The sequence below is a fragment of the Hypanus sabinus genome, chromosome 18 (assembly GCF_030144855.1).
Source record: "Hypanus sabinus isolate sHypSab1 chromosome 18, sHypSab1.hap1, whole genome shotgun sequence".
NCBI classification, from domain to species: Eukaryota; Metazoa; Chordata; class Chondrichthyes; order Myliobatiformes; family Dasyatidae; genus Hypanus; species Hypanus sabinus.
Genome location: NC_082723.1, coordinates 77,407,071 through 77,427,262, shown reverse-complemented (window position 1 = coordinate 77,427,262; position 20,192 = coordinate 77,407,071). Strand labels below are relative to the sequence as shown.

General features: G+C 43.6%; 1 protein-coding gene across 10 annotated transcripts in view; it reads left to right on the top strand.

The window, feature by feature from the left end:
• Positions 1 to 20,192, top strand: part of hic2 (hypermethylated in cancer 2) — a 188,826-nt gene that overhangs the window by 11,867 nt on the left and 156,767 nt on the right. The window contains exons 2-3 of one of the 10 annotated variants that reach the window (XM_059943707.1): positions 8,012 to 8,073; positions 11,752 to 11,911. The exons of 4 other annotated variants lie outside the window; for them this stretch is intronic. In XM_059943707.1, the coding sequence (XP_059799690.1) occupies positions 8,070 to 8,073; positions 11,752 to 11,911 (164 nt within the window). In that variant the 5' untranslated portion in view covers positions 8,012 to 8,069. Of the gene's footprint in view, positions 1 to 8,011; positions 8,074 to 11,737; positions 11,912 to 11,992; positions 12,256 to 20,192 lie in introns of those variants that run through there. 5 more of the 10 variants (XM_059943709.1, XM_059943711.1, XM_059943706.1 and 2 more) reach the window with 5 other exon arrangements.

The following is a 20,192-nucleotide window of genomic DNA, read 5'->3' as shown; positions in this document are numbered from 1 at the left end:
GCAACTCAGTGCATAAAAGCATGCAGATGTGGTCAAGATGTTCAGTTGTTGTTCAGACCGAACATCAAAATGGGGAAGAAATGTAATCTAAGTGGCTTTGACCATGGAATGATTGTTGGTGCCAGACGGGGTGGATTGAATATCTCAGAAACTGCTGATCTCATGGGATTTTCATGCAAAACAGTCTCTAGAGTTTACAGGGAATGGTACAAAAAGCATCCAGTGGGTGGCAGTTCTGTGTGCGAAAATGCATTGTTAATGAGAGAGGTCAGAGGAGAATGGCCAGACTGGTTCAAGCTGACAGGAAGGTGACAGTAACTCAAATAACCGTGTGTTAGAACAGTGGTGTGCAGAGGAACATCTGTGAATGCACAACATGTCGAACCTTAAAGTGGATGGGCTACTGCAGCAGAAGACCACGCCAGGTTCCAGTCCTGTATCTAATAAATCAGTATCGGTAAGAGGGTGGCTGAAGTTGTTTCTGTGAGGTGATAAATATAAGTTATTTTTATCCCTGGGCTGAATCTGAGACAGGTTTAATACCACCAGCATTTGTCATGAAACTTGTTGACTTTGAGCAGCAGTACAATGCAATACATACATAGAACTTATATTAAATAGTTAAATGAGCCGTGAAAGAATAGAAATAAAACATGTAGTGAGGTAATGTCCATTCAGAAATCTGATGACAGAGGGGAAGAAGCTGTTCCTGAATCGTTGAGTGTCTGTCTTCAGGATGGTAGCAATGAGAACAAGTGTACCCTGGGCCAACTGGCAAGTGTGTTTAGCTGCTCCTTCAGCAATGAGACCTCACCTTGACACGTGTTGGTATCTCCAGTTCAGTGAGAAATGAGGAGTGATGGGGCAACCAAAATGTGCATTCAACTCATCCAGCCTCAGGAACACAAAGATGAAACGTTTCAGAGGACAGGTGTGTTAATGCCATACAGTTGTCATACCCCTTCAGTCATTCCGAAATAGGACATTCTGTCCATTGAATCTATGCTTGTGCCTGGCAGAGGAATCTGCATTTCCACTTTTTCCCACTTGCTCTCTGCTCAAGGTCAAAAATAATTTTCTTTCTTCAATTCTCTCTCAATTCTGACACCAGTGAGTTTACCGTCTGTGATTTCTATATATTTAAGAAAAAATCTTTCCTAAAGAATGTTGGGCGTGTTCACCCCTTTTCATTGAGCTGTGTTTCTGAAGCCTCCTCTAATACAGAACCCCACCCCGGGCCCCCTTCACAGCGTCCCTCACTGACTGGCGTATATAGAAGCCCCACTTTTTTCTTTCTCTCCTTCTCCACCCCCTCTTTCCATACTCCCACCCCACCCTCTCCCTTTCCTTCCCTCTTCCGTAACATGATGTAAATCTTGAGCAAGTATTCTCTTGTCGTCCCCTCCACCTTCACATCCCCCACCCACCCTGCCTTCTGGCTGCAAAGTGGTAGCTGTCTCTGAGTTTCTTTTAACTGCGTGCAACCTACAGATGTCCCTCAGCCGAGCACAGTGCCTTGGGCCACACTGTTGTTCAGCAGGGTGAGCCTCTGTTTTGTTCTGGAGTTTTAGACAAGTGGGAGGCAATCCTATTGAGTCATATGTGATTGCGAGAGAGCTTAACCGGGTAGATTCTGGAAGGTGGGTTTCTCTGCTCTGTCTGAATCTAAGAGGGCCTTGTCTCAGAGTAAAGAGGGTGTCTGTCCACCTGTGTTCAGGAGGCATAACTCCTCTGTGCATTTCTGGTTCTTTCTACCCCAGGGAGCAGTCATTAAATCTGTTAAGAGTGTGCTGCGGGTTTCTGTTCTGCAAGGAGACAGAGGGAAGTAGAGCTGAGGTAAAGGATGGCCTGTGATGTTATTGAACCTGGGGTGGGCTGGAGTGGTTGTGTGGTCAATCAAACTCCGTAAGTCTTTTGTGTAATGGCTGACCCATTTAACTTCCTCTGTCCTGGAACAACTGGCTCCATTTCGTGCCACGCCAGCTGAGGTTGGCTGACTCAGCATGTTGATATCGCCCTAATTACTGGGACATCCCCTTTCCCCCCAACTGCTAGGAAGCTGTTTATTGTCCTCGGCCTAATAGATTTCTCCAGACATAGGGGTATTTACGACATATTAATATGTAATCCTTCTACCTCTTGTGTCAATGTGATGAGCTGGTAAGAAATAGTAAAAATATAAAAGTCTGTAATTCAGGAATCCGCACTTTAACTGTAGAGTTGTGTTAAATGGTTAATTAACCCTTTGGTAGCTTTTCTGTTAAGTGAAAAACATTTTAAGCATATATGGAAGTGGGGGGGTGAAAGTCCTTTGTGCCCTCTGCAAAGTGTGCTCTGGATTTTTGCGATACAATAGTTAAAATCCATCAAACAGGACTTAACATTCTTAAAAGGAAAAAGGACTTTGTTAGAAGTATTTCATAGGTGCATGCTTTGATCACATTTTTGTAGAGACATACTCAAAACATTCAGGCTTGCAGCTAAATTTGAAAGGAGATGGTGTTAAACGGCGTTCAAAAATGATGAGAGTTATTAAATCAAAGAAATGCAGCCACAAATGAGATCCACAAACATAAATCTCCCAGCAATGGTATCAAAAAAACTGTTAGAGGATTGGGGGTATCACAGTTAGCACCAGATAAGCATTTGTTCATAGACATAGCTGGGGAAAAAAACAACACACGAACCACTCCAAACGAGTAAATAATTGATGTTGCCACTAGAGAAAGAAGGCTTTGTGGTCTTCGGTGTAATCTATAAGGCAGCTATCATCCATCTGTTAAAACAAGCTATGGCTTTCATTTACTGGCCCCTGAGCACGAGGAGCACACAAATAAAATTGACCCACAGGAGCACGAGAATTAAGATGCTTCTGATGACATGTTTTAAAAAGTTAATTCCAGTGATAATGTGCAATAAATATTGAATAAAGTTCAGTCTGTGTATTTTTTTCTGGTTTAATTGTAATTATTGATTTTTTTTTTAGTAAGTGCACACGTTTGGTTGCCACTTTTGCATAAGATGATACGGGTTCTCAGGGATGAGTAGATTCAGAATCAGGTTCAATATCACCAGCATATATTATGAAATTTATTTTTTGCGGCAGCAGTACAATTAAATTAAGTTGCAATTAAATTTAATACAATGAAGTATAATTAAATTAAATAAGTAGTGCAAAAATAGAAATTAAAAAGTAGTGAGGGAGTGTTCTTGGGTTCAGTGTCCATTCAGAAACTGGATGACAGAGGGGAAGAAGCTGTTCCTGAATCACTGAGCGTGTGCCTTCTGGCTCCTGTACCACCTCCCTGATGGTAGCAATGAGAACAAGGCGTGACCTGGGTGGTGGGGATCCTTAATGATGGACGTTGTCTTTCTGAGACACTTGTCATTGTAGATGGTATGGAGGCTAGTGCCCATGATGGAGCTGACTAAGTTTACAACTCTCTTCATGATGTGCAGTAGCCCCTCCCCCCATACCAGATGTTGATGCAGCCATTTAGAATGCTCTCCTCAGAAGTTTGCGGTGACATAACAAATCTCCTCAAACTCCTAATGAAATATAGCCACTGCCTTGCCAGGAGTCAATGGGAACAGATGCCTTTAATATGTGTGTTTTAATGACTTAATCTACTGCTGGGGTTCCCAACCTTTCTATGCCATGAGCCTAACCATTAATTGAGGGGTCTGTGGACCCCTTGTTGGGAACATCTGATCTATGATGTGATTCATAGATCACCCTAGTGATCCCTAGTGAATCAAAAAGTTGGAACCAGAGTTTGTTCAAACAGAACAGTTTCAAATTACCTGGCAGCTTTTTATGTCACCTTATAAATATTTATTTTTGAATTTTAATTTGGATGCAGAGCATGGAATGCTCCTTCAAGCCATGTCACCCATCAACCCCTGATTTAACCTTGGCCTAATCACAGGACAATTTACAATGACCAGTTAACCTACTGACTGGTCTAAATCTTTGGAATATGGGAGGAAACTAAGGAAAAACCCACATTGTTCATGGGGGAGCAGAGGGTGCCAGAATTGAAATCTGAACTTTGGATCCCTTCATCTAAAAACTACCATAATGCTTCCAGGCAAAGTAAGTTTTAATATAATGAGCTAATCTGTAGGCAGTGAGTGCATAAAAATATACGGGGCACCAAGGTGGCAGAGTGGTCAATACGACACAATTACAGCTTGGGGCATCGGAGTTCGCAGTTCAATCTGGTGCCTGCTATGAGGATTCTGTGTACTTCCTCCCTACGGAATGTCTGGGTTCCCTCTGTGTGCTCAGGTTTCCTCCCACAGTCCAAAGACGTTCCAGGAAGGTTAATTGGTCATTGTAAATTGTCCTGTGATATAGGTTAGGGTGAATCAGGGTTATTGGGTGTTGCTGAGATAACATGGCTCAAAGGGCTGCTGGGGCCTACATCAGAAGCAACCGATGTGCAAAGAAAGACAAACTGTATGAAATGAGTTCAAAGAATATTATCAAAGTATGTATAAATCATACAACCTGGAGATTTGTCTGCTTACAGGCAGCCCCAAAACAAGAAACCCAAAAGAAACCATTAAAAAAAAGACCAACAAACACCCAATGCACAGAGAGTGGAAAAAACACAAATCATGCAATCAATAAAAACAAACAACAGCATTCAAAATGCAAGTGAGTCCATAGACACAAAGCCCGGAACAGACAGACTAGGCCTCAGTTCAGCAAAGGGCAGTGGAAGTGTTGCAGAGCAGTGAGCAGAACCAGCTTGACCATCGCCTCCAGTCCCAACACCCTCCCTTTTCAATCCATCTGGCCCGGCATTTAAATCGTCAACCCTCACTGAAGATCTGTGCCCTGCTACATCAATATTCTCTGGACCCAGACCCTGCCGCCACGTCTCGGTTCGTACCCAACCTTTCAAAATTGGCCAGGTGCTTAGATAGACACAGAGTGCTATAGGAACTCAGCAGGCCAGGCAGTGTCAATGCAAAGGAGTACAGTGGATGTTTCAGGCTGAGACCCTTTATCAGGAATAGAAAGAACGAGAAGTCAGAATAAGAAGGTGGGGGGAGGGGTGGAAGAAGTACAAGGTGGCAGATGGTTGGTGAAAGCAGAAGATATATCAAGATGTATGTAATCGATGGCTTCGATCGATCAGAGCTTGCCCTCGGTTTAGGTGGATGGACTCCGAAACTCCTCTGCTCCAACTTTTCTCTGCTTGGCATGCCCTGACTCCAGCTCAACCTCACTCCGACCACTTCTTGAATGTGCTTTAACCTCGAACCGAAAAAGAACAGTAAGACAGATAATTTATAAATAATGAGCACATGAGTTTAGAGTCCTTTAAAGTGAGTCATTAGTGTTTCATCTTGAGGAACCTGGATTCAGTATTACAAGTTTATAAATTGATACTGATGTGATGCCTAAGGAATCAAGTGAAGGCAGGCTTGTGTGGTGGGGGTGGTGGGAAGGGCATGTCGTACTGGATTTAGATTCCAGTTGTGCTAACGAGGCCTTGAGGTGGAGTGATCTTTTTTTAAAGATGCTGGCTTGCTTCAGTGCTCTGTGTTCACGTTGTGGTCAGATGAAGAAGTGCTGTCTGCAAGTTAGACGGTTGGGAAGGCCTCAAACCATTGCGAAAGCACAGATGGGGTTCCATTTGTGTGTGAGGTTCAATTCTGATATGTCAAGATATCTACCTGTTTTGTCTTTTCAGAGTTTTGGTTTACTACGGTTTTAAAGTGCCTTACTTTTTGCCTTTTAAGGCATCACATTTCAATCTATGTTGTGCGCATTTGCATCAGTCCAATTTATAGAAAGAAGTCTTCTTATAATTGAGGGAAAATTCGGCAGGATCCTTTGTGTGATATGAACCAATGGGTTGAGAAGAAAAATGAGGAGTGTTTCAACTAAGATCAGCAGAGGGTGGGAAGGAGTTTTTTTTTAAAAGAATCTGAAGCATTTAGATAAGAAATTGTTGGGAAAGGCAGACTCTGCCCGAGTTTGCTAGCCACCAGCCGTTGTACCTGATTGGCAACTTTGCGGTCGATAGCAGATGTGAGACAATGCAAAGAGGGCTCGAATTTTGCCTCTGAGTGGGAGAGGGGTAGGAGTATGGGCTGCTTTTCTCTGGAACTCTGTGGGGAAACAAGTGACTTTTGCTTCCAGTAATCACAAATTCATCGAATATTTGAAAGAGGCCACGATGAGTTTCAGCGATGCTTGAGGCCCTGTCAACTTTTTTGGGCTGGTGTTAAATGAAGTAAAAATACTACTACTCTCAAATGAGGTTTTCGTAATTGTCGTTGTTGTTCTCTAACTTCCGGGTGATATTTAAAAAGTACTGGCCTTTACTGATTGATTCACTTGTTCATTCAGCAATACATGAAGAGTAGGTCCTTCCGGTCCTTCGAGTTGCACAGGTCCAGAATTCCTGGCCTCCCCAATTTAACCCTGACCTAATCACAGGACAATTTACAATGACAAATTCATCTACTAACCAGTATGTCTTTGGATTGTTGGAGGAAACCCACGCTTTTAACCGGGAGAACATACAGAGATTCCTTACAGATGGCACTGGAATTGAACTCTGAACTCCAGAAGCCCTGAGCTGTAACCACTACATTACCATGACGCCCACCTTAACTGTATTAATCCTTGTGGGGTTTCGCTTTGTGAAATTTGCCCACCAGGTATTTAAATCATGATAACTAAACTTCAAAACACAAATTTAATTAGCAGTAAAGAATTTTCAGTCTCGTAAAATGGGGAGGCAGGTCATTCGGTCTGTCTGTTTGTGCTGACCAAGATGAATATCTAAGCCAGCCCCACTTGCCTGGGTTTGCCCATATCACTGTAGACCAGTGGTCCCCAACCTGGGGTCCATGGACCCTTCGGTTAATGGTAAGGGAACATGGCATAAAGATAGTTTGGGGCCCTGATATAGACCTTTCCCATCCAGATACCTGCCTGAATGCCTTTTAAATGTAATTATTGTACTTGCCTCTACTACTTTCTCTGGCAGCTGGTTCCATACACAGACCACCACCTGCGTGAAGAAGTTGCCCCTTAGGTCTAGGACCAGAGGGCACAGCCTCAGAATGCAAGGATGTTCCTTAAGAACAGAGATGAGGAATTTCTTTAGCTAGTGGGTGATGAATCTGTGGAAAGCAATATCCCACATGGCTGTGAAGGCCAAGTCATTGAGTATATTTAAAGCGGAGATTTAATCGGTTCTTGATTAGTCGGGTTGTCAAAGGTTATAGGGAGAAGGCAGGAGAATGGGATTGAGAGGGAAAATAAATCAGCCATGATGGAATGGTTGAGCAGATGATTGGCTGAATGGCCTAATTCTGCTCCTATGTCTTATGGTCTCTCCAAAATGTTTCCCCTCTCACCTTGAGCCTGTGCGCTTTAGTGTTTGATTCCTTTTCCCTGCGAAAAATAGTGTGTCCGTTCACTTTATCGGCATGCTTCATTTCTTATGGACACTGTTAGACTGAGGCACAAACCCAAATAGGATTTATTTATTCAGAGATACAGCGTGAGAAAGACCCTTACAGCCCTCTCGCTGCTCTGGCCAGCGATCCCCCTATTTAATCCTACTCTAATCACAGGACAATTTACAATGACCAATTAACCTGCCAACTGGTATGTCTTTGGACTGTGGGAGGAAACCCACGCTGTCATGGGGAGAACGTACAGACTCCTTACAGTGATTGAATGCAGTTTACCTGTACTGTAAACCACTTCACTACTGTGCTGCTATTTTAACGTGCCACCACTTCATCAACTAAGCCTCTGCTCTTGTGTCCAATTCCATCCACGATTTCTGGGTCAAGTCTTGTTTGAGTTTCTTTGCGTACAATCACACTTGGAATGATAAATGCTTTTGAAAGTTCAAAGTCAGCTAGAATTTACTGGAGTGCTTTTTGCCTCTGTTACTTGACCACTTTTATTAAAGCCATTCTCCTTTTTTGCTGACACATTGCCAATTTTAATTGTTATGTCATTATACAGATGAAATCTTGCTGGCACCATTGCTGTTTCTATAAGATTTGAAGATGGCTTCCATTAAATGGGTAGGATCAAAAACAGGTTTATTACAATTTGGAGATGGGTAGCTCAGGTGCTCGATGGCCGGGTTGAGTTGTTCTCTGAGCATGGCAATCTGCTTGCAAACATTTCGTCCCATGTAAAGAGATCAACAGTGCACTGACGAAGTCTCCCACTGAATGAAGTCTGCTCACATCATCATGGAACGTTTGCAAGTAAATTGCCAAGATCAGTGAACAACTCAACCCAGCCACAGGTTTATTATTGCTGATGTCTGTCATGAAATTTTTCTCATGGCACTAGTGCAAATACATAAAATTATTACATATATATCTATTTATATAAATATGCAAAATATTCTTCTGTGGTCATTTTTTTCACTCTCCTTCCCTCTTCTGTTTCCTACTCTGGCCTCTTGTCTTTTCTCCTCACTTGCCCATCACCTCCTCTTGGAACTGCCCCTCCTCTTTCCCTTTCTCCTATGGTCCACTCTCCTTTCCTGTCAGATCCTTTCCTCTCAGCCCTTTAACTTTTCCACCCACCTGGCTTCACTTGTCATCTTCTAGTTTGTCCTCCTTCCCCTCCTCCATATTTTTTATTCTGGCAAATTCTCCCCTTCCTTTCCAGGTCTTTTGAAGTGTCTCAGCCTGAAATGTCGACTGTTTATTCGTTTGCATAGATGCTGCCTGACCTGCTGAGTTCCTCCACCATTTTGTGTGTGTTAGCAGTATTTTGCTTGCCCAGTGGGTGGATGTAGCTGTCAATATTTTGTCCACCCCCTAAAGCACTGATTAATGGTTGATTCCTCAGAGGGTTTGGAGTCTGTCCTCGAGCAATAAATCATAAACACGAGATTCCGTAGATGCTGGAACTCCATAGGGACGCTGGCACAAAACAGTGGAGGATCTCAACAGGTCAGGCAGTATCGATGGAAATTAATAGACAGTCGGCGATTTGGGCTGAGACCATTCAAGTCCACGATGACTTCATCGAGTCCTGATAAAGGACCTCGGCCTGATAAGTCGACTGTTTGTTCATTTCCATCGATGCTGCCTGAAATGCTGAGCTCCTCCAGTGTTTTGAGTGTCATACTACATATGCATTAATCTTATACAGGCAGTCCCCGAGTTACAAATGTCTGACTTACGGATAACTCGTAATTAGGAACGGAGGAAGGAGAACGCCGTCCGCCATTTTAAGTCAGATCACGATGCCGTCCGCCATTTTAAGTCATTGCCATTAACACTGTGTTGAGTGTGTAACTTTATATTTGGCTTAAATATTTCTTAGCAAGATTCACCCTGACCTCCCACCCCCCCCCCCCCCCCAACTTTTTCCAGTCAGCACCACCCCCACTTGTCTCATTTAACCTTTCTCAGTGCAGGTGGAGTTTAGGATCCGGAGCAGCACAAGACCCGCTGCCCGCGGCTGCTGCTGTATTTTTTTATTAAATGCGATCGTGAACAATAGCCAGATCGGAAATGCTGATCAAGTCATCTAGTTCCTAAAGAGAACTCTGATAGGCCAATCAGACGGTTCACTGCCGCTCAGCGATAGAACATAAAATCCATAGTTTTCTGTTCCATTGACGGAAAATGATCACGATTGAAAATAAAGTGGAAATAATAAAGTGATTGGAAAGAGGTGAAATGCCATCGGTCATTGGAAAAGCTTTAGGCTACAGTCGGTCAACGATTGGAACAACTTTAAAGGATACAGGTATAGGATAAAGTAAGAATAATGGAGCATGTGAAAGGCCCTGCTCCGATGAAATCTACAGTTATTACTAAGCAATGCAGTGGTTTAATTATTGAAATACATACATTTCTTAAGTGTTTTCTTAGTGTTTTCTATGCATAGAAAGGTAAAATAAATACTATATACTAAGGCAAACGTTTGACTAACTGACACTAAATACCTGTTCCGACTTGCGTACAAATCCAACTTAAAGACGGAATCAGGAATGGAACTCGTTGGTAACCTGGGGACTGCCTGTACTCCACTTTTAAAGCTTATTGTTGCAGACAATAGCAGGGGAGAGGATTGGGGGAAATGGGATAGAAGTTGATGGGGTTAGACAAACTATATTAGCGCAGAAGTATAGGCCTGAGCACAGGACCAGCATAGAATAGTTCAGGTTAATTGTCTGCTTATCTGCCTAGTAAAACAATCAGAAACTTGCGTTTTGAACATATATTTTATTGTTGGAGTGTTGCTGCTCATACAGCTGGTTCCTCACAATCCTTGAGTCCATAAGACACAGGAGTAGAATTAGGCCATTTGGCCTATCGAGTCTGCTCTGCCATTCCATCATGGCTGATTTATGCTCCTTCTCAACCCCATTCTCCTGCCTTCTCTCCATAACCTTTGACATCCTTATTTAACCAAGAACTTATCAACCTCTGCTTTGAATATACCCAATGACTTGGCTTCCACAGTTGTACGTGGCAATAAATTCCACAAATACACAAGCCTTTGGCTAAAGAAATTCCTTCTAATCTCTGTTCTAAAGGAACGTCCCTCTAGTCCACGCACCTCTTGCTTAATGGCATAAAAAAGGATAAGAACCCCTGCATCTATTCTGAGCCTGACCTCTTTGATCCTAGACTCTTCCATAATTGGAAACATACTCCCCATGTCCACTCTATCTAAGCCTTTCATTATTCCATAGCTGTTATTGAGATTCCCCCTCATTCTTCTAAGCTCCAGCAAGAACAGGCCCAGAATCATCAAATGTTCTTCACGTGATAACCCTTTCATTCCTGGGATAATCCTTGTGAATCTCCTCTGAACTCTCCAATGCCAGCACATCCTTTCTTAGATACGAGGCCAAAACTGCTCACAATACTCCAAATATGGCCTGACCAATGTTTTATAAAGTCTCTTTATATTCCAGTCCTCTTGAAGTAAATGCTAACATTGTATTTGCCTTCCTTACTACTGACTTTACCTGCAAGTTAGCCTTTAGGGAATCCTGCACAAGGACTTCACAACTCCTCGGGCTCAATCCTGACTAGATTCTCCCCTGGGTACTCGAGTGTCCACCTGCATTGCAACAACATGCAGGTCAACAAGTTAGTTGACCATTTGAACTGAGAGGGAGTTGGTAGGGTGCAGTGTTAACGAGAATGTGGGAAGAGTTCAAATTGAATAGGGTTATTACAGGATTCAGATTCAGAGCTATCAAAACATTCAGTGTACATCAAAGCATACAGTGAAATGCCTTGTTTGCGTGAACAACGAACACACTCAAAAGGGTATGGCGGGGTGGAGATACGCCACTACCAAAGGGGATGTAAGATGCTCCTTCTCTCTACTGGTCTGGAGGTCATCCTTGGGCAAAGTGTAACACCTGCTTAGCCCTTCACCCTGATCAGGAGCAGGTGGGGAATGGTCACATGAGCAGCTGGTACAGATCACAAGTCCTGATTATGCAACCACCGACATCAGGCAGACAATCTCTGAAGAGAATTGATAATGGCTGGGCTCACCCGTCTTGTAAAAACACTGCTCAGAAGAAGGCAATGGCAAGCCACTTCTGTTGTAAAATTTGCCAGGAGCAATCATGGTCGGAAGACTATGATCACCCACCTGGTCAGGGTCACGTGAAGTCATGGAAGAAGCTGTATAAAACCTTCCCAATGACCTTCCCTCTGTCACAGCCTATAACCATCCATTTCTCTTACATAGGTGTGTTTTTACAGGGGTCCTGCACTCTGATAAGTTGCGTGTGGATGACAAATGTGGCCTTGTCCAGACCACAAGGAGTAAAAGAAAAAAAATCCTATGCGTGGAAACACAAGAGATTCTGCAGATGCTGGAAATCCTGAGCAACACATGCAAAATGCTGGAGGAACTCAGCAGGTTAGGCAGCATCTATGGAGTGGAATAAACTGTCAATTGTTTGAAACTGTCTAGAGGGTGAAAGTCTGTTTTTATATCTAGCTTCCTTGTTGGATCCAGCATTGGACTTCGAGGCAAACTGTCCTGGGTTCGAATCTGGCCTTGCAAACATTCCATCCATGCTGGGTTGAGCATCGAGCTAGCAACTCAGCCTCGTAAAAAAACAGAAAAATCCTAAAGCAACGGCAAGGTTGTGCTGATGCAACACAGGGTGTGAAAAGGAACAACAGCAAGAACTTCTTTGTTGGATGTTCCTTATCTCATGGATAATACTCCACATCTACATTTCATCATGTCTAATCAAGGTCAACACTTTCTAGTCTTTTTTCCTCAATATTGTATCTCCATACACTCCTCACTGGGTGCTTTTCATTGATTCTGTTATTCTACAGACATAATGAGTATGCCGACAAGAAAATGAGCCTCAGGGTTGTATATGGCGATAGTTTTATTTATTTACTGAGATACAGTGTGGAGTAAACCCTTTCAACCCTTCGAGCTGCACCAGCTAACAATCACCCAATTTTATACTAGTCTAATCACAGGGCAATTCCTACCAACTGCTATGTCTTTGGATAGTGAGAGGAAACTGGAGCACCCAGAGGAAACCCACTTGGTTCCAGGGCAAAACGTATAAACTCCTTACCAACAGGGGTGGGAATTGAACCCCGGTCACTGGTACTACTACACTATAGTAATGTACTTTGAACTTTATTTAGATATTCCGGCCCTTGCTGCCTAATTACCCTACTGTCCCAATTAACCTACCAACCGGAATGTCTTTGGACAGCGGGAGGAACCAGGAGCTCCGGAAGTAAAGCCAAGTGGTCACAGGGAGAGCGTACAAGCTCCTCACAGATAGGCAGGGCCAGCAGCGCTGTAATAGCCTTAGGCTAACCCTGAATATGAAGAACCGCACTATGATGCAAGTTGTAAAGAGCCATTTGTAACATACGAGGCCAAAAACCCTATTGTGCAGTCAGGAAGATTACATTCAAAATAGTGACACAGAAGACTGCAATGTAGGACTCCAGAGCAATGAACGATCCATGGGTTGAGCAGCATCAGTGCGAGGCAATGAATTGTTAATTTTTCCCATTGATATCCGATGTATGGTTCTAAGCAAGGCATCAACAATAGTTTTCCTCCTGCAGATAATGCTGGAACCTCTGGGTTCTTTCAGCAGAAGGATTGTTGCTTTATTCCTAATGTCGATACAGCATCAATATGCACAGCAGAAGACAAAATCTCCCCACTTTTATTCACTACATTATCTCAGTGACTTTATTAGGTGCACTTGTACACTTCATTAATGCAAATGTCTAATCAGCCAATCAGATGGCAGCAACTCAATACACAAAAGCATGCAGACATGGTCAAGAGGCACAGTTGTTGTTCAGACCAAACATCAGAATGGGAAAGAAATGTGATCTAAGTAGCTTTGACCATGGAATATGGTTGGTGTCAGATGGGGTGGTTTGAGTATCTCAGAAATTACTCATCTCCAGAGATTTTCATGTACAGCAGTCTCTAGATCAGGGATTCTCAACCTGGAGTTCATGGACCCTTTGCTTCATGGTATTGGTCCATGGCATGAAAAAGATTGGGAACTCCTGCTGTAGAGTTTACAGAGGATGGTGCAAAAGAAAATATCAAGTGACCGATAGTTCTGTGCGGGTAAGCACCTTGTTAATGAGAGAGGTCAGAGGAGAATGGCCAGACTAGTTCAAACTGACAGGGAGGTAAACACAAAGTACACTGCAGATGCTGTGGTCAAATCAACAATGGATGCTTCCTGACCTGCTGAGTTCATCCAGCTTGTTTGTATGTGTTGACAGGGAGGTGACAGTAACTCAAATAACCACCTTTACAACAGTGGTGTGCAGAAGAGCATCTCTGAACGGACAAAACCTCAAACCTTGAAGTAGATGGGGTACAGTAGCAGAAGGCTACGGACACACACTCAGCGGCCACTTTATTAGGTTTGGGAGGTACATAACAAGGAGGCCACTGAGTATATTGTGGGAGGTTGAAATTTGCATTGAGCTTCACTTTGAATCAACATGCAATGCTGCTACACACTTCTCTGCCTCACCATTCCTCCCCTCCCACCTTCCAAGTTTATTAGTCAGCTGCAATATCATGCAATCTGATCCCTTGTCCCTACCAAATAGTGTCAGACTTATGCTGGCCAAAGCTTTGGGAGTATGGTGTGTGCATGTGGCACCAGGAATCAGGACATGCTGCCAAGTAACACATTGAAAACTTTCCTGTAAATAAACCATTGCCAACCCCTGATGGGAAAGTTGATGCAGATGTTGAGCCTGGTTGAATAAATAGCATTAAAAGGGGCATTTATAGAACACTTTTGAGGAAAGGGGTCATATATGGGTAAATTTAAAGTAGAGGTTAATAGGTTCTTGATTAGTGAGCACATCAAAGGTTACAAGGAAAAGACAGAAAAATAGGTTTGAGAGGGATAATGCAACAACCATGTTGGAGCAGATTTGATGGGCCAAATGGCCTTATTCTGCTCCTATATCTTATGGTCTACTGTGTGTCTGAGTCTGCTGGAGGCTGAAGAATGAATGACAGCTAAACGTTAGAACCCCAGAGTTCCCCCCCACTGTTCTCTTTCCTCACGCATGTAAGTGGCAACAATTCCTCCTCTCCCCACACCGGCAAAAAAGAGCATCAGCACCAGTGAGCTCTCAAGCGTGAGGAAAGCAACAGTGAAGACACAGACTTGTAGTGCTCCAAAAACTACTTGTTCGCCCAGTATTCAACATACCGCGAGCATGCTCCCTCTCTCCCTCCCCCCCCTCTCTCTCCCTCCCCCTAATAAGGGCAAAAGAGGGTCTCCATTTTCACAGCGAGAGGGGAGATATAACAAACCACTCTCTGGTTTACAATTTTAAAAGTCCGTTCCGTCGCTTTTTTCTAGCTCTGTGCCCAAAGATCTCGGGTCTCACCTCGACTCACCTGTCCGGGGCACAGATCTTCGATCTGTGGTCTCCAGAGCCCCGAGATCCCAGGCCTCCAAAGGCGAGCCAAACTCTTAGGCTGAGCCCTTGGTGTGCCGATCAACAGCCAGTTATGAAACCCCGAGAGCAGGTCCCATTCCTGCAAAGAACCAAAAGTGTGTAGCTCCAGGTCAGGGTCTTCAAAAGAACCCTGAAAGAAAAAAATAGAAATATTAAAGATGGAAATAGAGTTGTTTCCAAAAATGAATGCAAATGAATTACAGCTTAGTGCCATTCCCTCCGCCCCTCTAAATTCTTGCCTGTCACAGTGCTGGTATTTAGGGCAGCAATGATAGTCCACCATTTCTGGTGGTATTCACGGCTTCCTTCATCATACCAGTAGTTTTCTCTCATGCTTCACTACTATCAGTCATGCAAGCCTCAGAAATATTCCAGATGTTTAGCTCTGAGCTAAACCCCTTAAACAAGAGGACAAGTGGACCACTCTTAGTCAGGCCTGTACCCTTTGACATGTTTGGCATGGGTGACCCTACCAAGAGCCAAAGCTTAAGCTCTGACTCCAGCCAGCATTGTTCCCACAGTCGTTGAGGCACACAAGCTTCCAAACCTTGCAACAAGGTTATGGTCCTCTTGTGGAGGGTGTTGGAGTTAGAGGACTATGTATGTGCATGAATGGGAGGGAGGGAAGGGGCTTGATGTGCTGTTGTTATTGCACTCTGAACATGTAGATGCTGGAATGAGTGGCAACACTTGTGGGCTACCATCAGCACATCCTTGGGTGTGCTGGTTGTTAATGGAAATAACACATCTCACTATATGTTTTGATGTACACATGATAAAAAACACTTGAATCTTAAAACCAGGTAGTGATGATATAAGCTTTCTGACAGAGTTTGTATTGGATATTTGGGTGATCTAACAGTCATTTAAACCTGTTATGGGAGCATCTTGATGAATGCCTTCTGCTCCTATGTTTCATGATCTTCTGGCACAGCCTCTGAATAGAAAGACAATCCTTTTGAACAGAAATGAGGAGGAATTTCTTTAGCCAGTGGGTCGTTGTCACAGATGGCAGTGGAGGCCAAATCATTGCATGTATTTAAAGTGGAGGTTGATAAGTTCTTGATTAGTCAGGGCGTCAGAGGTTACGGGGAGAAGGCAAGAGAATGAGATTGAGAGGGAAAATAAATCAGCCATGATGGAATGGCGGAGCAGACTCGATAGGTTGAATGGGCTAATTCTGCTCCTATATTTTATGGTTTTGTAACTCGTTAGATACGCATCTAGGCTCCACAACAATGCATTGGAGAAGAGTAAACGGATAATCTCATCTTCCAAAGGGCTGCACAGTGAATGGAGGTCCGTCATTGTGTGTGGAAGTGACATTTTCACATTGCTCGTTTATTATGTACTGTGTTGTGACATAGGCGATCAGTCTTTCCATGACCATGATTGTTCTTGGCAGAGTCATAGAGAAGTGAGGCACATAAACAGGCCCTTTGGCCCATTGAGTCTGTGCCGAACCATTTAAGTTGCTGGGTTCCATCCACCTGCACCAGGACCATACCTCTCCATAACCCTCCCATCCATGTACCTATCCAAACTCTCTTGTACGTTAAAACTGAGCTTGCATGCATCACCTGTGCTGGCAGCTCGTTGTGCACTCTCACAACCCTCTGAGTGAAGAAGTTTCCCTTGGTGTGACTTGTCACCTTTCATCTTTCACGCTTAACCCAATCCCTCTAGTTGTAGTTCCACCCAACCTCAGTGGAAAAAGCCTACATACATTTGCATACCTTCATGAAATTCCAGCACAGATTGCCCTTCATGTTCCTGCTTGTTACCTGCAACCTATGACAACAGCTGCTTCCAGTCTTTACCCTTGCCTCTCCCGCATTGTTCCATCTCATTGCTACCAAGTATAGGAGCCTGAACACCCACACTTGATGTTTTAGGAGCAGTTTCTTCTTCATGGACCTCTGGAATACATCGCTATTCCTCTTTTTCAGTGTTTCCTTATTGTTTGAAATCTAGTAATTTGCACAGTGCTGTATATCATGTCTTTCTAGTTACCAACTAACACTTAATACTACTGAGCTAATACAAAGCCAAGTACTCTTACTTCTGTTTCCCAACCACCTTCCTATTTTAACCAATACATAGTATTGTGCAAAAGTCTTCGGCACCCTAACTATGTATAAGTACTTAAGACTTTTGCACAGGACTGTAGTAATTTTATGTTTTGAACTGTGCTGCTGCCACAAAAAAAAGCAAATTTCATGACATATGTGAGTGATGATAAACCTGATTCTGATATGGGTCTCTGTCGTGGACCGAGAGTGGGAAGGGGGCAGGGAGAGGGGAATTATGTTTGGGAAAAGGGGAAGGGAAAGGGAAGAGCGGGAAGCACCAGAGAGACATTCTGTAATAACCAATAAACCAATTGTTGGAATCAAATGACTTTGCCCAGTGTCTCATGGATGGATCCACATTACCACACCCCCACCACCCCCAGCTCCCGCTCCCAGCACACCTTTTCTTCAACCTGTCCCGCACCTCTCCTGTGGCACTCCACCCTTGCCATTCCCAACATCCTTTACTCCAACCAGATTTACAAACTCGCTCTCTGTTCCACATTGTCAAATACAGTACTGTACAAAAGTCTTAGGCACCCTAGTGAGATTATATATATATATAATGTGTGTGTGTGTGTGTTTCGATGAAAATGTGATTAAATAAATTTATCTGAATTGGAAATACCCAAGTAATTGCACTTACAACCAACAAGTTGGACGTCAGTAATAAACTGCTGCTGGTTTGGCCGTGGTGACGTCGGACCAGCTACTGCTGTCGCGGTTATGTCGGACCAGCTATTGCCGTCGCGGTGACATCAGGCCAGGTTTTGCTGTTATGGTGACGTCAGGCCTGGTTTTGTGTTCACGGTGATGTCAGGCCAGCTATTGTGAGCTTGTGTTGGAGATGACTCTGCACCAATTTCTGTGGTCGTTATTTTCCCCTCAACGTTTATGCATCAACACAGGGATTGTTTGGACAGCAACATCAGGATGTGAGGAATTCAAAGTTCAAAGTAAATTTATTATCAGAGTACATATATTACCATATACAGTCCTGGATCAATGAAAGACTGCACCAGCTTGGGCATTCAACCTATGTGCAGAAGGCAACAAACTATGTAAGTACAGAAAGGAACAAGAAATAATGATGATAAATATATCAGCAATACTTATCAAGAACAGGAAATGAGTCCTTGGAAGTGAGTCTGTAGGTTGTGGGAAAGCAAGAATGTAATATTGAGGCTTTATAAGGCACTGGCGAGGCCTCACGTGGAGTTTAGTGAATAGTTTTGGGCCCCTTATCTGGGAAAGGATGTGCAGATATTGGAGAGGGTTCAAAGAAGGTTCACAAAAATGATTGTGGGATTGAAAGGCTTATCATATGAGGAGCATTGACAGCTCTAGGCCTGTACTCACTGGAATTCAGAAGAATGAAGGGTGACCTCGTTGAAACCTATCGAATGTTGAAAGACCTTGATAGAGCAGATGTGGAGAGGATGTTTCCTATGGTGGGGGAGTCTAAGGTCAGAGGACACAGCCTCAGAACAGAGGGACATCCTTTTAGAATGGAGCTGAGGAGCAATTTCTTTAGCCAGAGAGTGGTGAATCTGTGGAATTCGTTGCCACAGGCAACTGTGGAGTCAAAATCATTGGGTATATTTAAGACAGAGGTTGATAGACTTGATTAGGTTGATAGACTTCATGCCCTGACTTGATTAGTCAGGGCATGAAGGGTTACAGGGAGTAGGCAGGAGATTGGGGTGAGAGGAAAAATGGAACAGCCATGATGAAGTGGTGTAGCAGACTTGATGGGCTGAATGGCCTAATTCTGCTCCTATATCTTGTGGTCTTCAGTGATGGGGCAAGTGAAAGTTAAATACAGTTTATCCCTGGTGATTCAAGAGCCTGATGGTTGAGGGGTAATAACTGTTCCTGAACCTGGTAGAGTAAGTCCTGAGGCCCCCGTACCTCCTTCCTGATGGTTGAGGGGTAATAACTGTTCCTGAACCTGGTGGTGTGAGTTGTGAAGCCCCTATACCACCTTCCTGATGGCAGCAGCAAGAAGAGAGCATGATCTGGGTGGTGGGGATTCCTGATAATCGAAGCTGCTTTCCTGTGACAGTGTTTTGTGCAGCAGTGCTCAGTGGTAGGGAGGGCTTCACCCATGATGGACTAATATAGACTCCACCCAAATATCGGCAGTTATTCCTTTCACTCTCGACATGTTTGTCGTTCCCGGTTTTCTGCAGATCCTCAGTAGTTTCCTGGCATGCTCTGATTTGTCATCTGTATGCCTTACATGTTCTGGTGCCTTTCCATATATGTGTCCTACAATCACTTGGGTTCATGTTGAAAAGCAAAAATCAAAAATATAGATGTTCTGTATTGAAACTAAAATTGGAAATTGCTGGAGATACTCATTAGGCCAAACAGCAGCTGTGGAGAGAGAAAAAAACAGGGTTAACATTGCAGGTCAGTAACAGGGGTTTCCCAACTTTCTTATGCCATGGACCCCAACCATTAACCAAGGAGTCCGTGGACTCCAGGTTGGGGACCCCTGCCTTGGAACATAGACCAATACAGCACAGGAACAGATCCTTTGGCCCACAATGTTGTGCTGTACCACTTTACATTTGTAATCAAGTGACAACCTAAATTAGTCTCTTCTGCCTATACAGCGGCCATATTCTTCCATTTTCCTGACATTCATGTGCCTATGTAAACGTCTTTTAAATGTCCCGAGTGTATCTGCCTTGACCACCATCCCAGGTAGCGCATTCTGTCATCAGAACTGTCTGATAAAATGTTATGGACCTGAAGTGCTGAGGATTTCGGCTAGGAGTATCAATTGTTTGTTCCTTCCCATAAACTCTTGCTAACCTGATGAGTTCCTCCAGCACTCTGAGGACAGAGGAACTTTACAAGGGTGTTGCGAGGGGTGGAGGAAAGATTGAATAGGATGTGACTTTATTCCTTGAAACATAGAAGATTGAGAGGAGATTTGATAGAGATGTGCAAAATTATGAGGAATATAGATAAGGTAAATGCAAACATGCTTTTTCCACTGAGGTGGTGTGGGGCTACAACTAGAGGTTATGGGTTAAGGGTGAAATGTGAAAAGAATAAGGGGAATATGAGGGGAAACTTCTGCAGTCAAACGGTGGTGAGCATGTGGAATGAGCT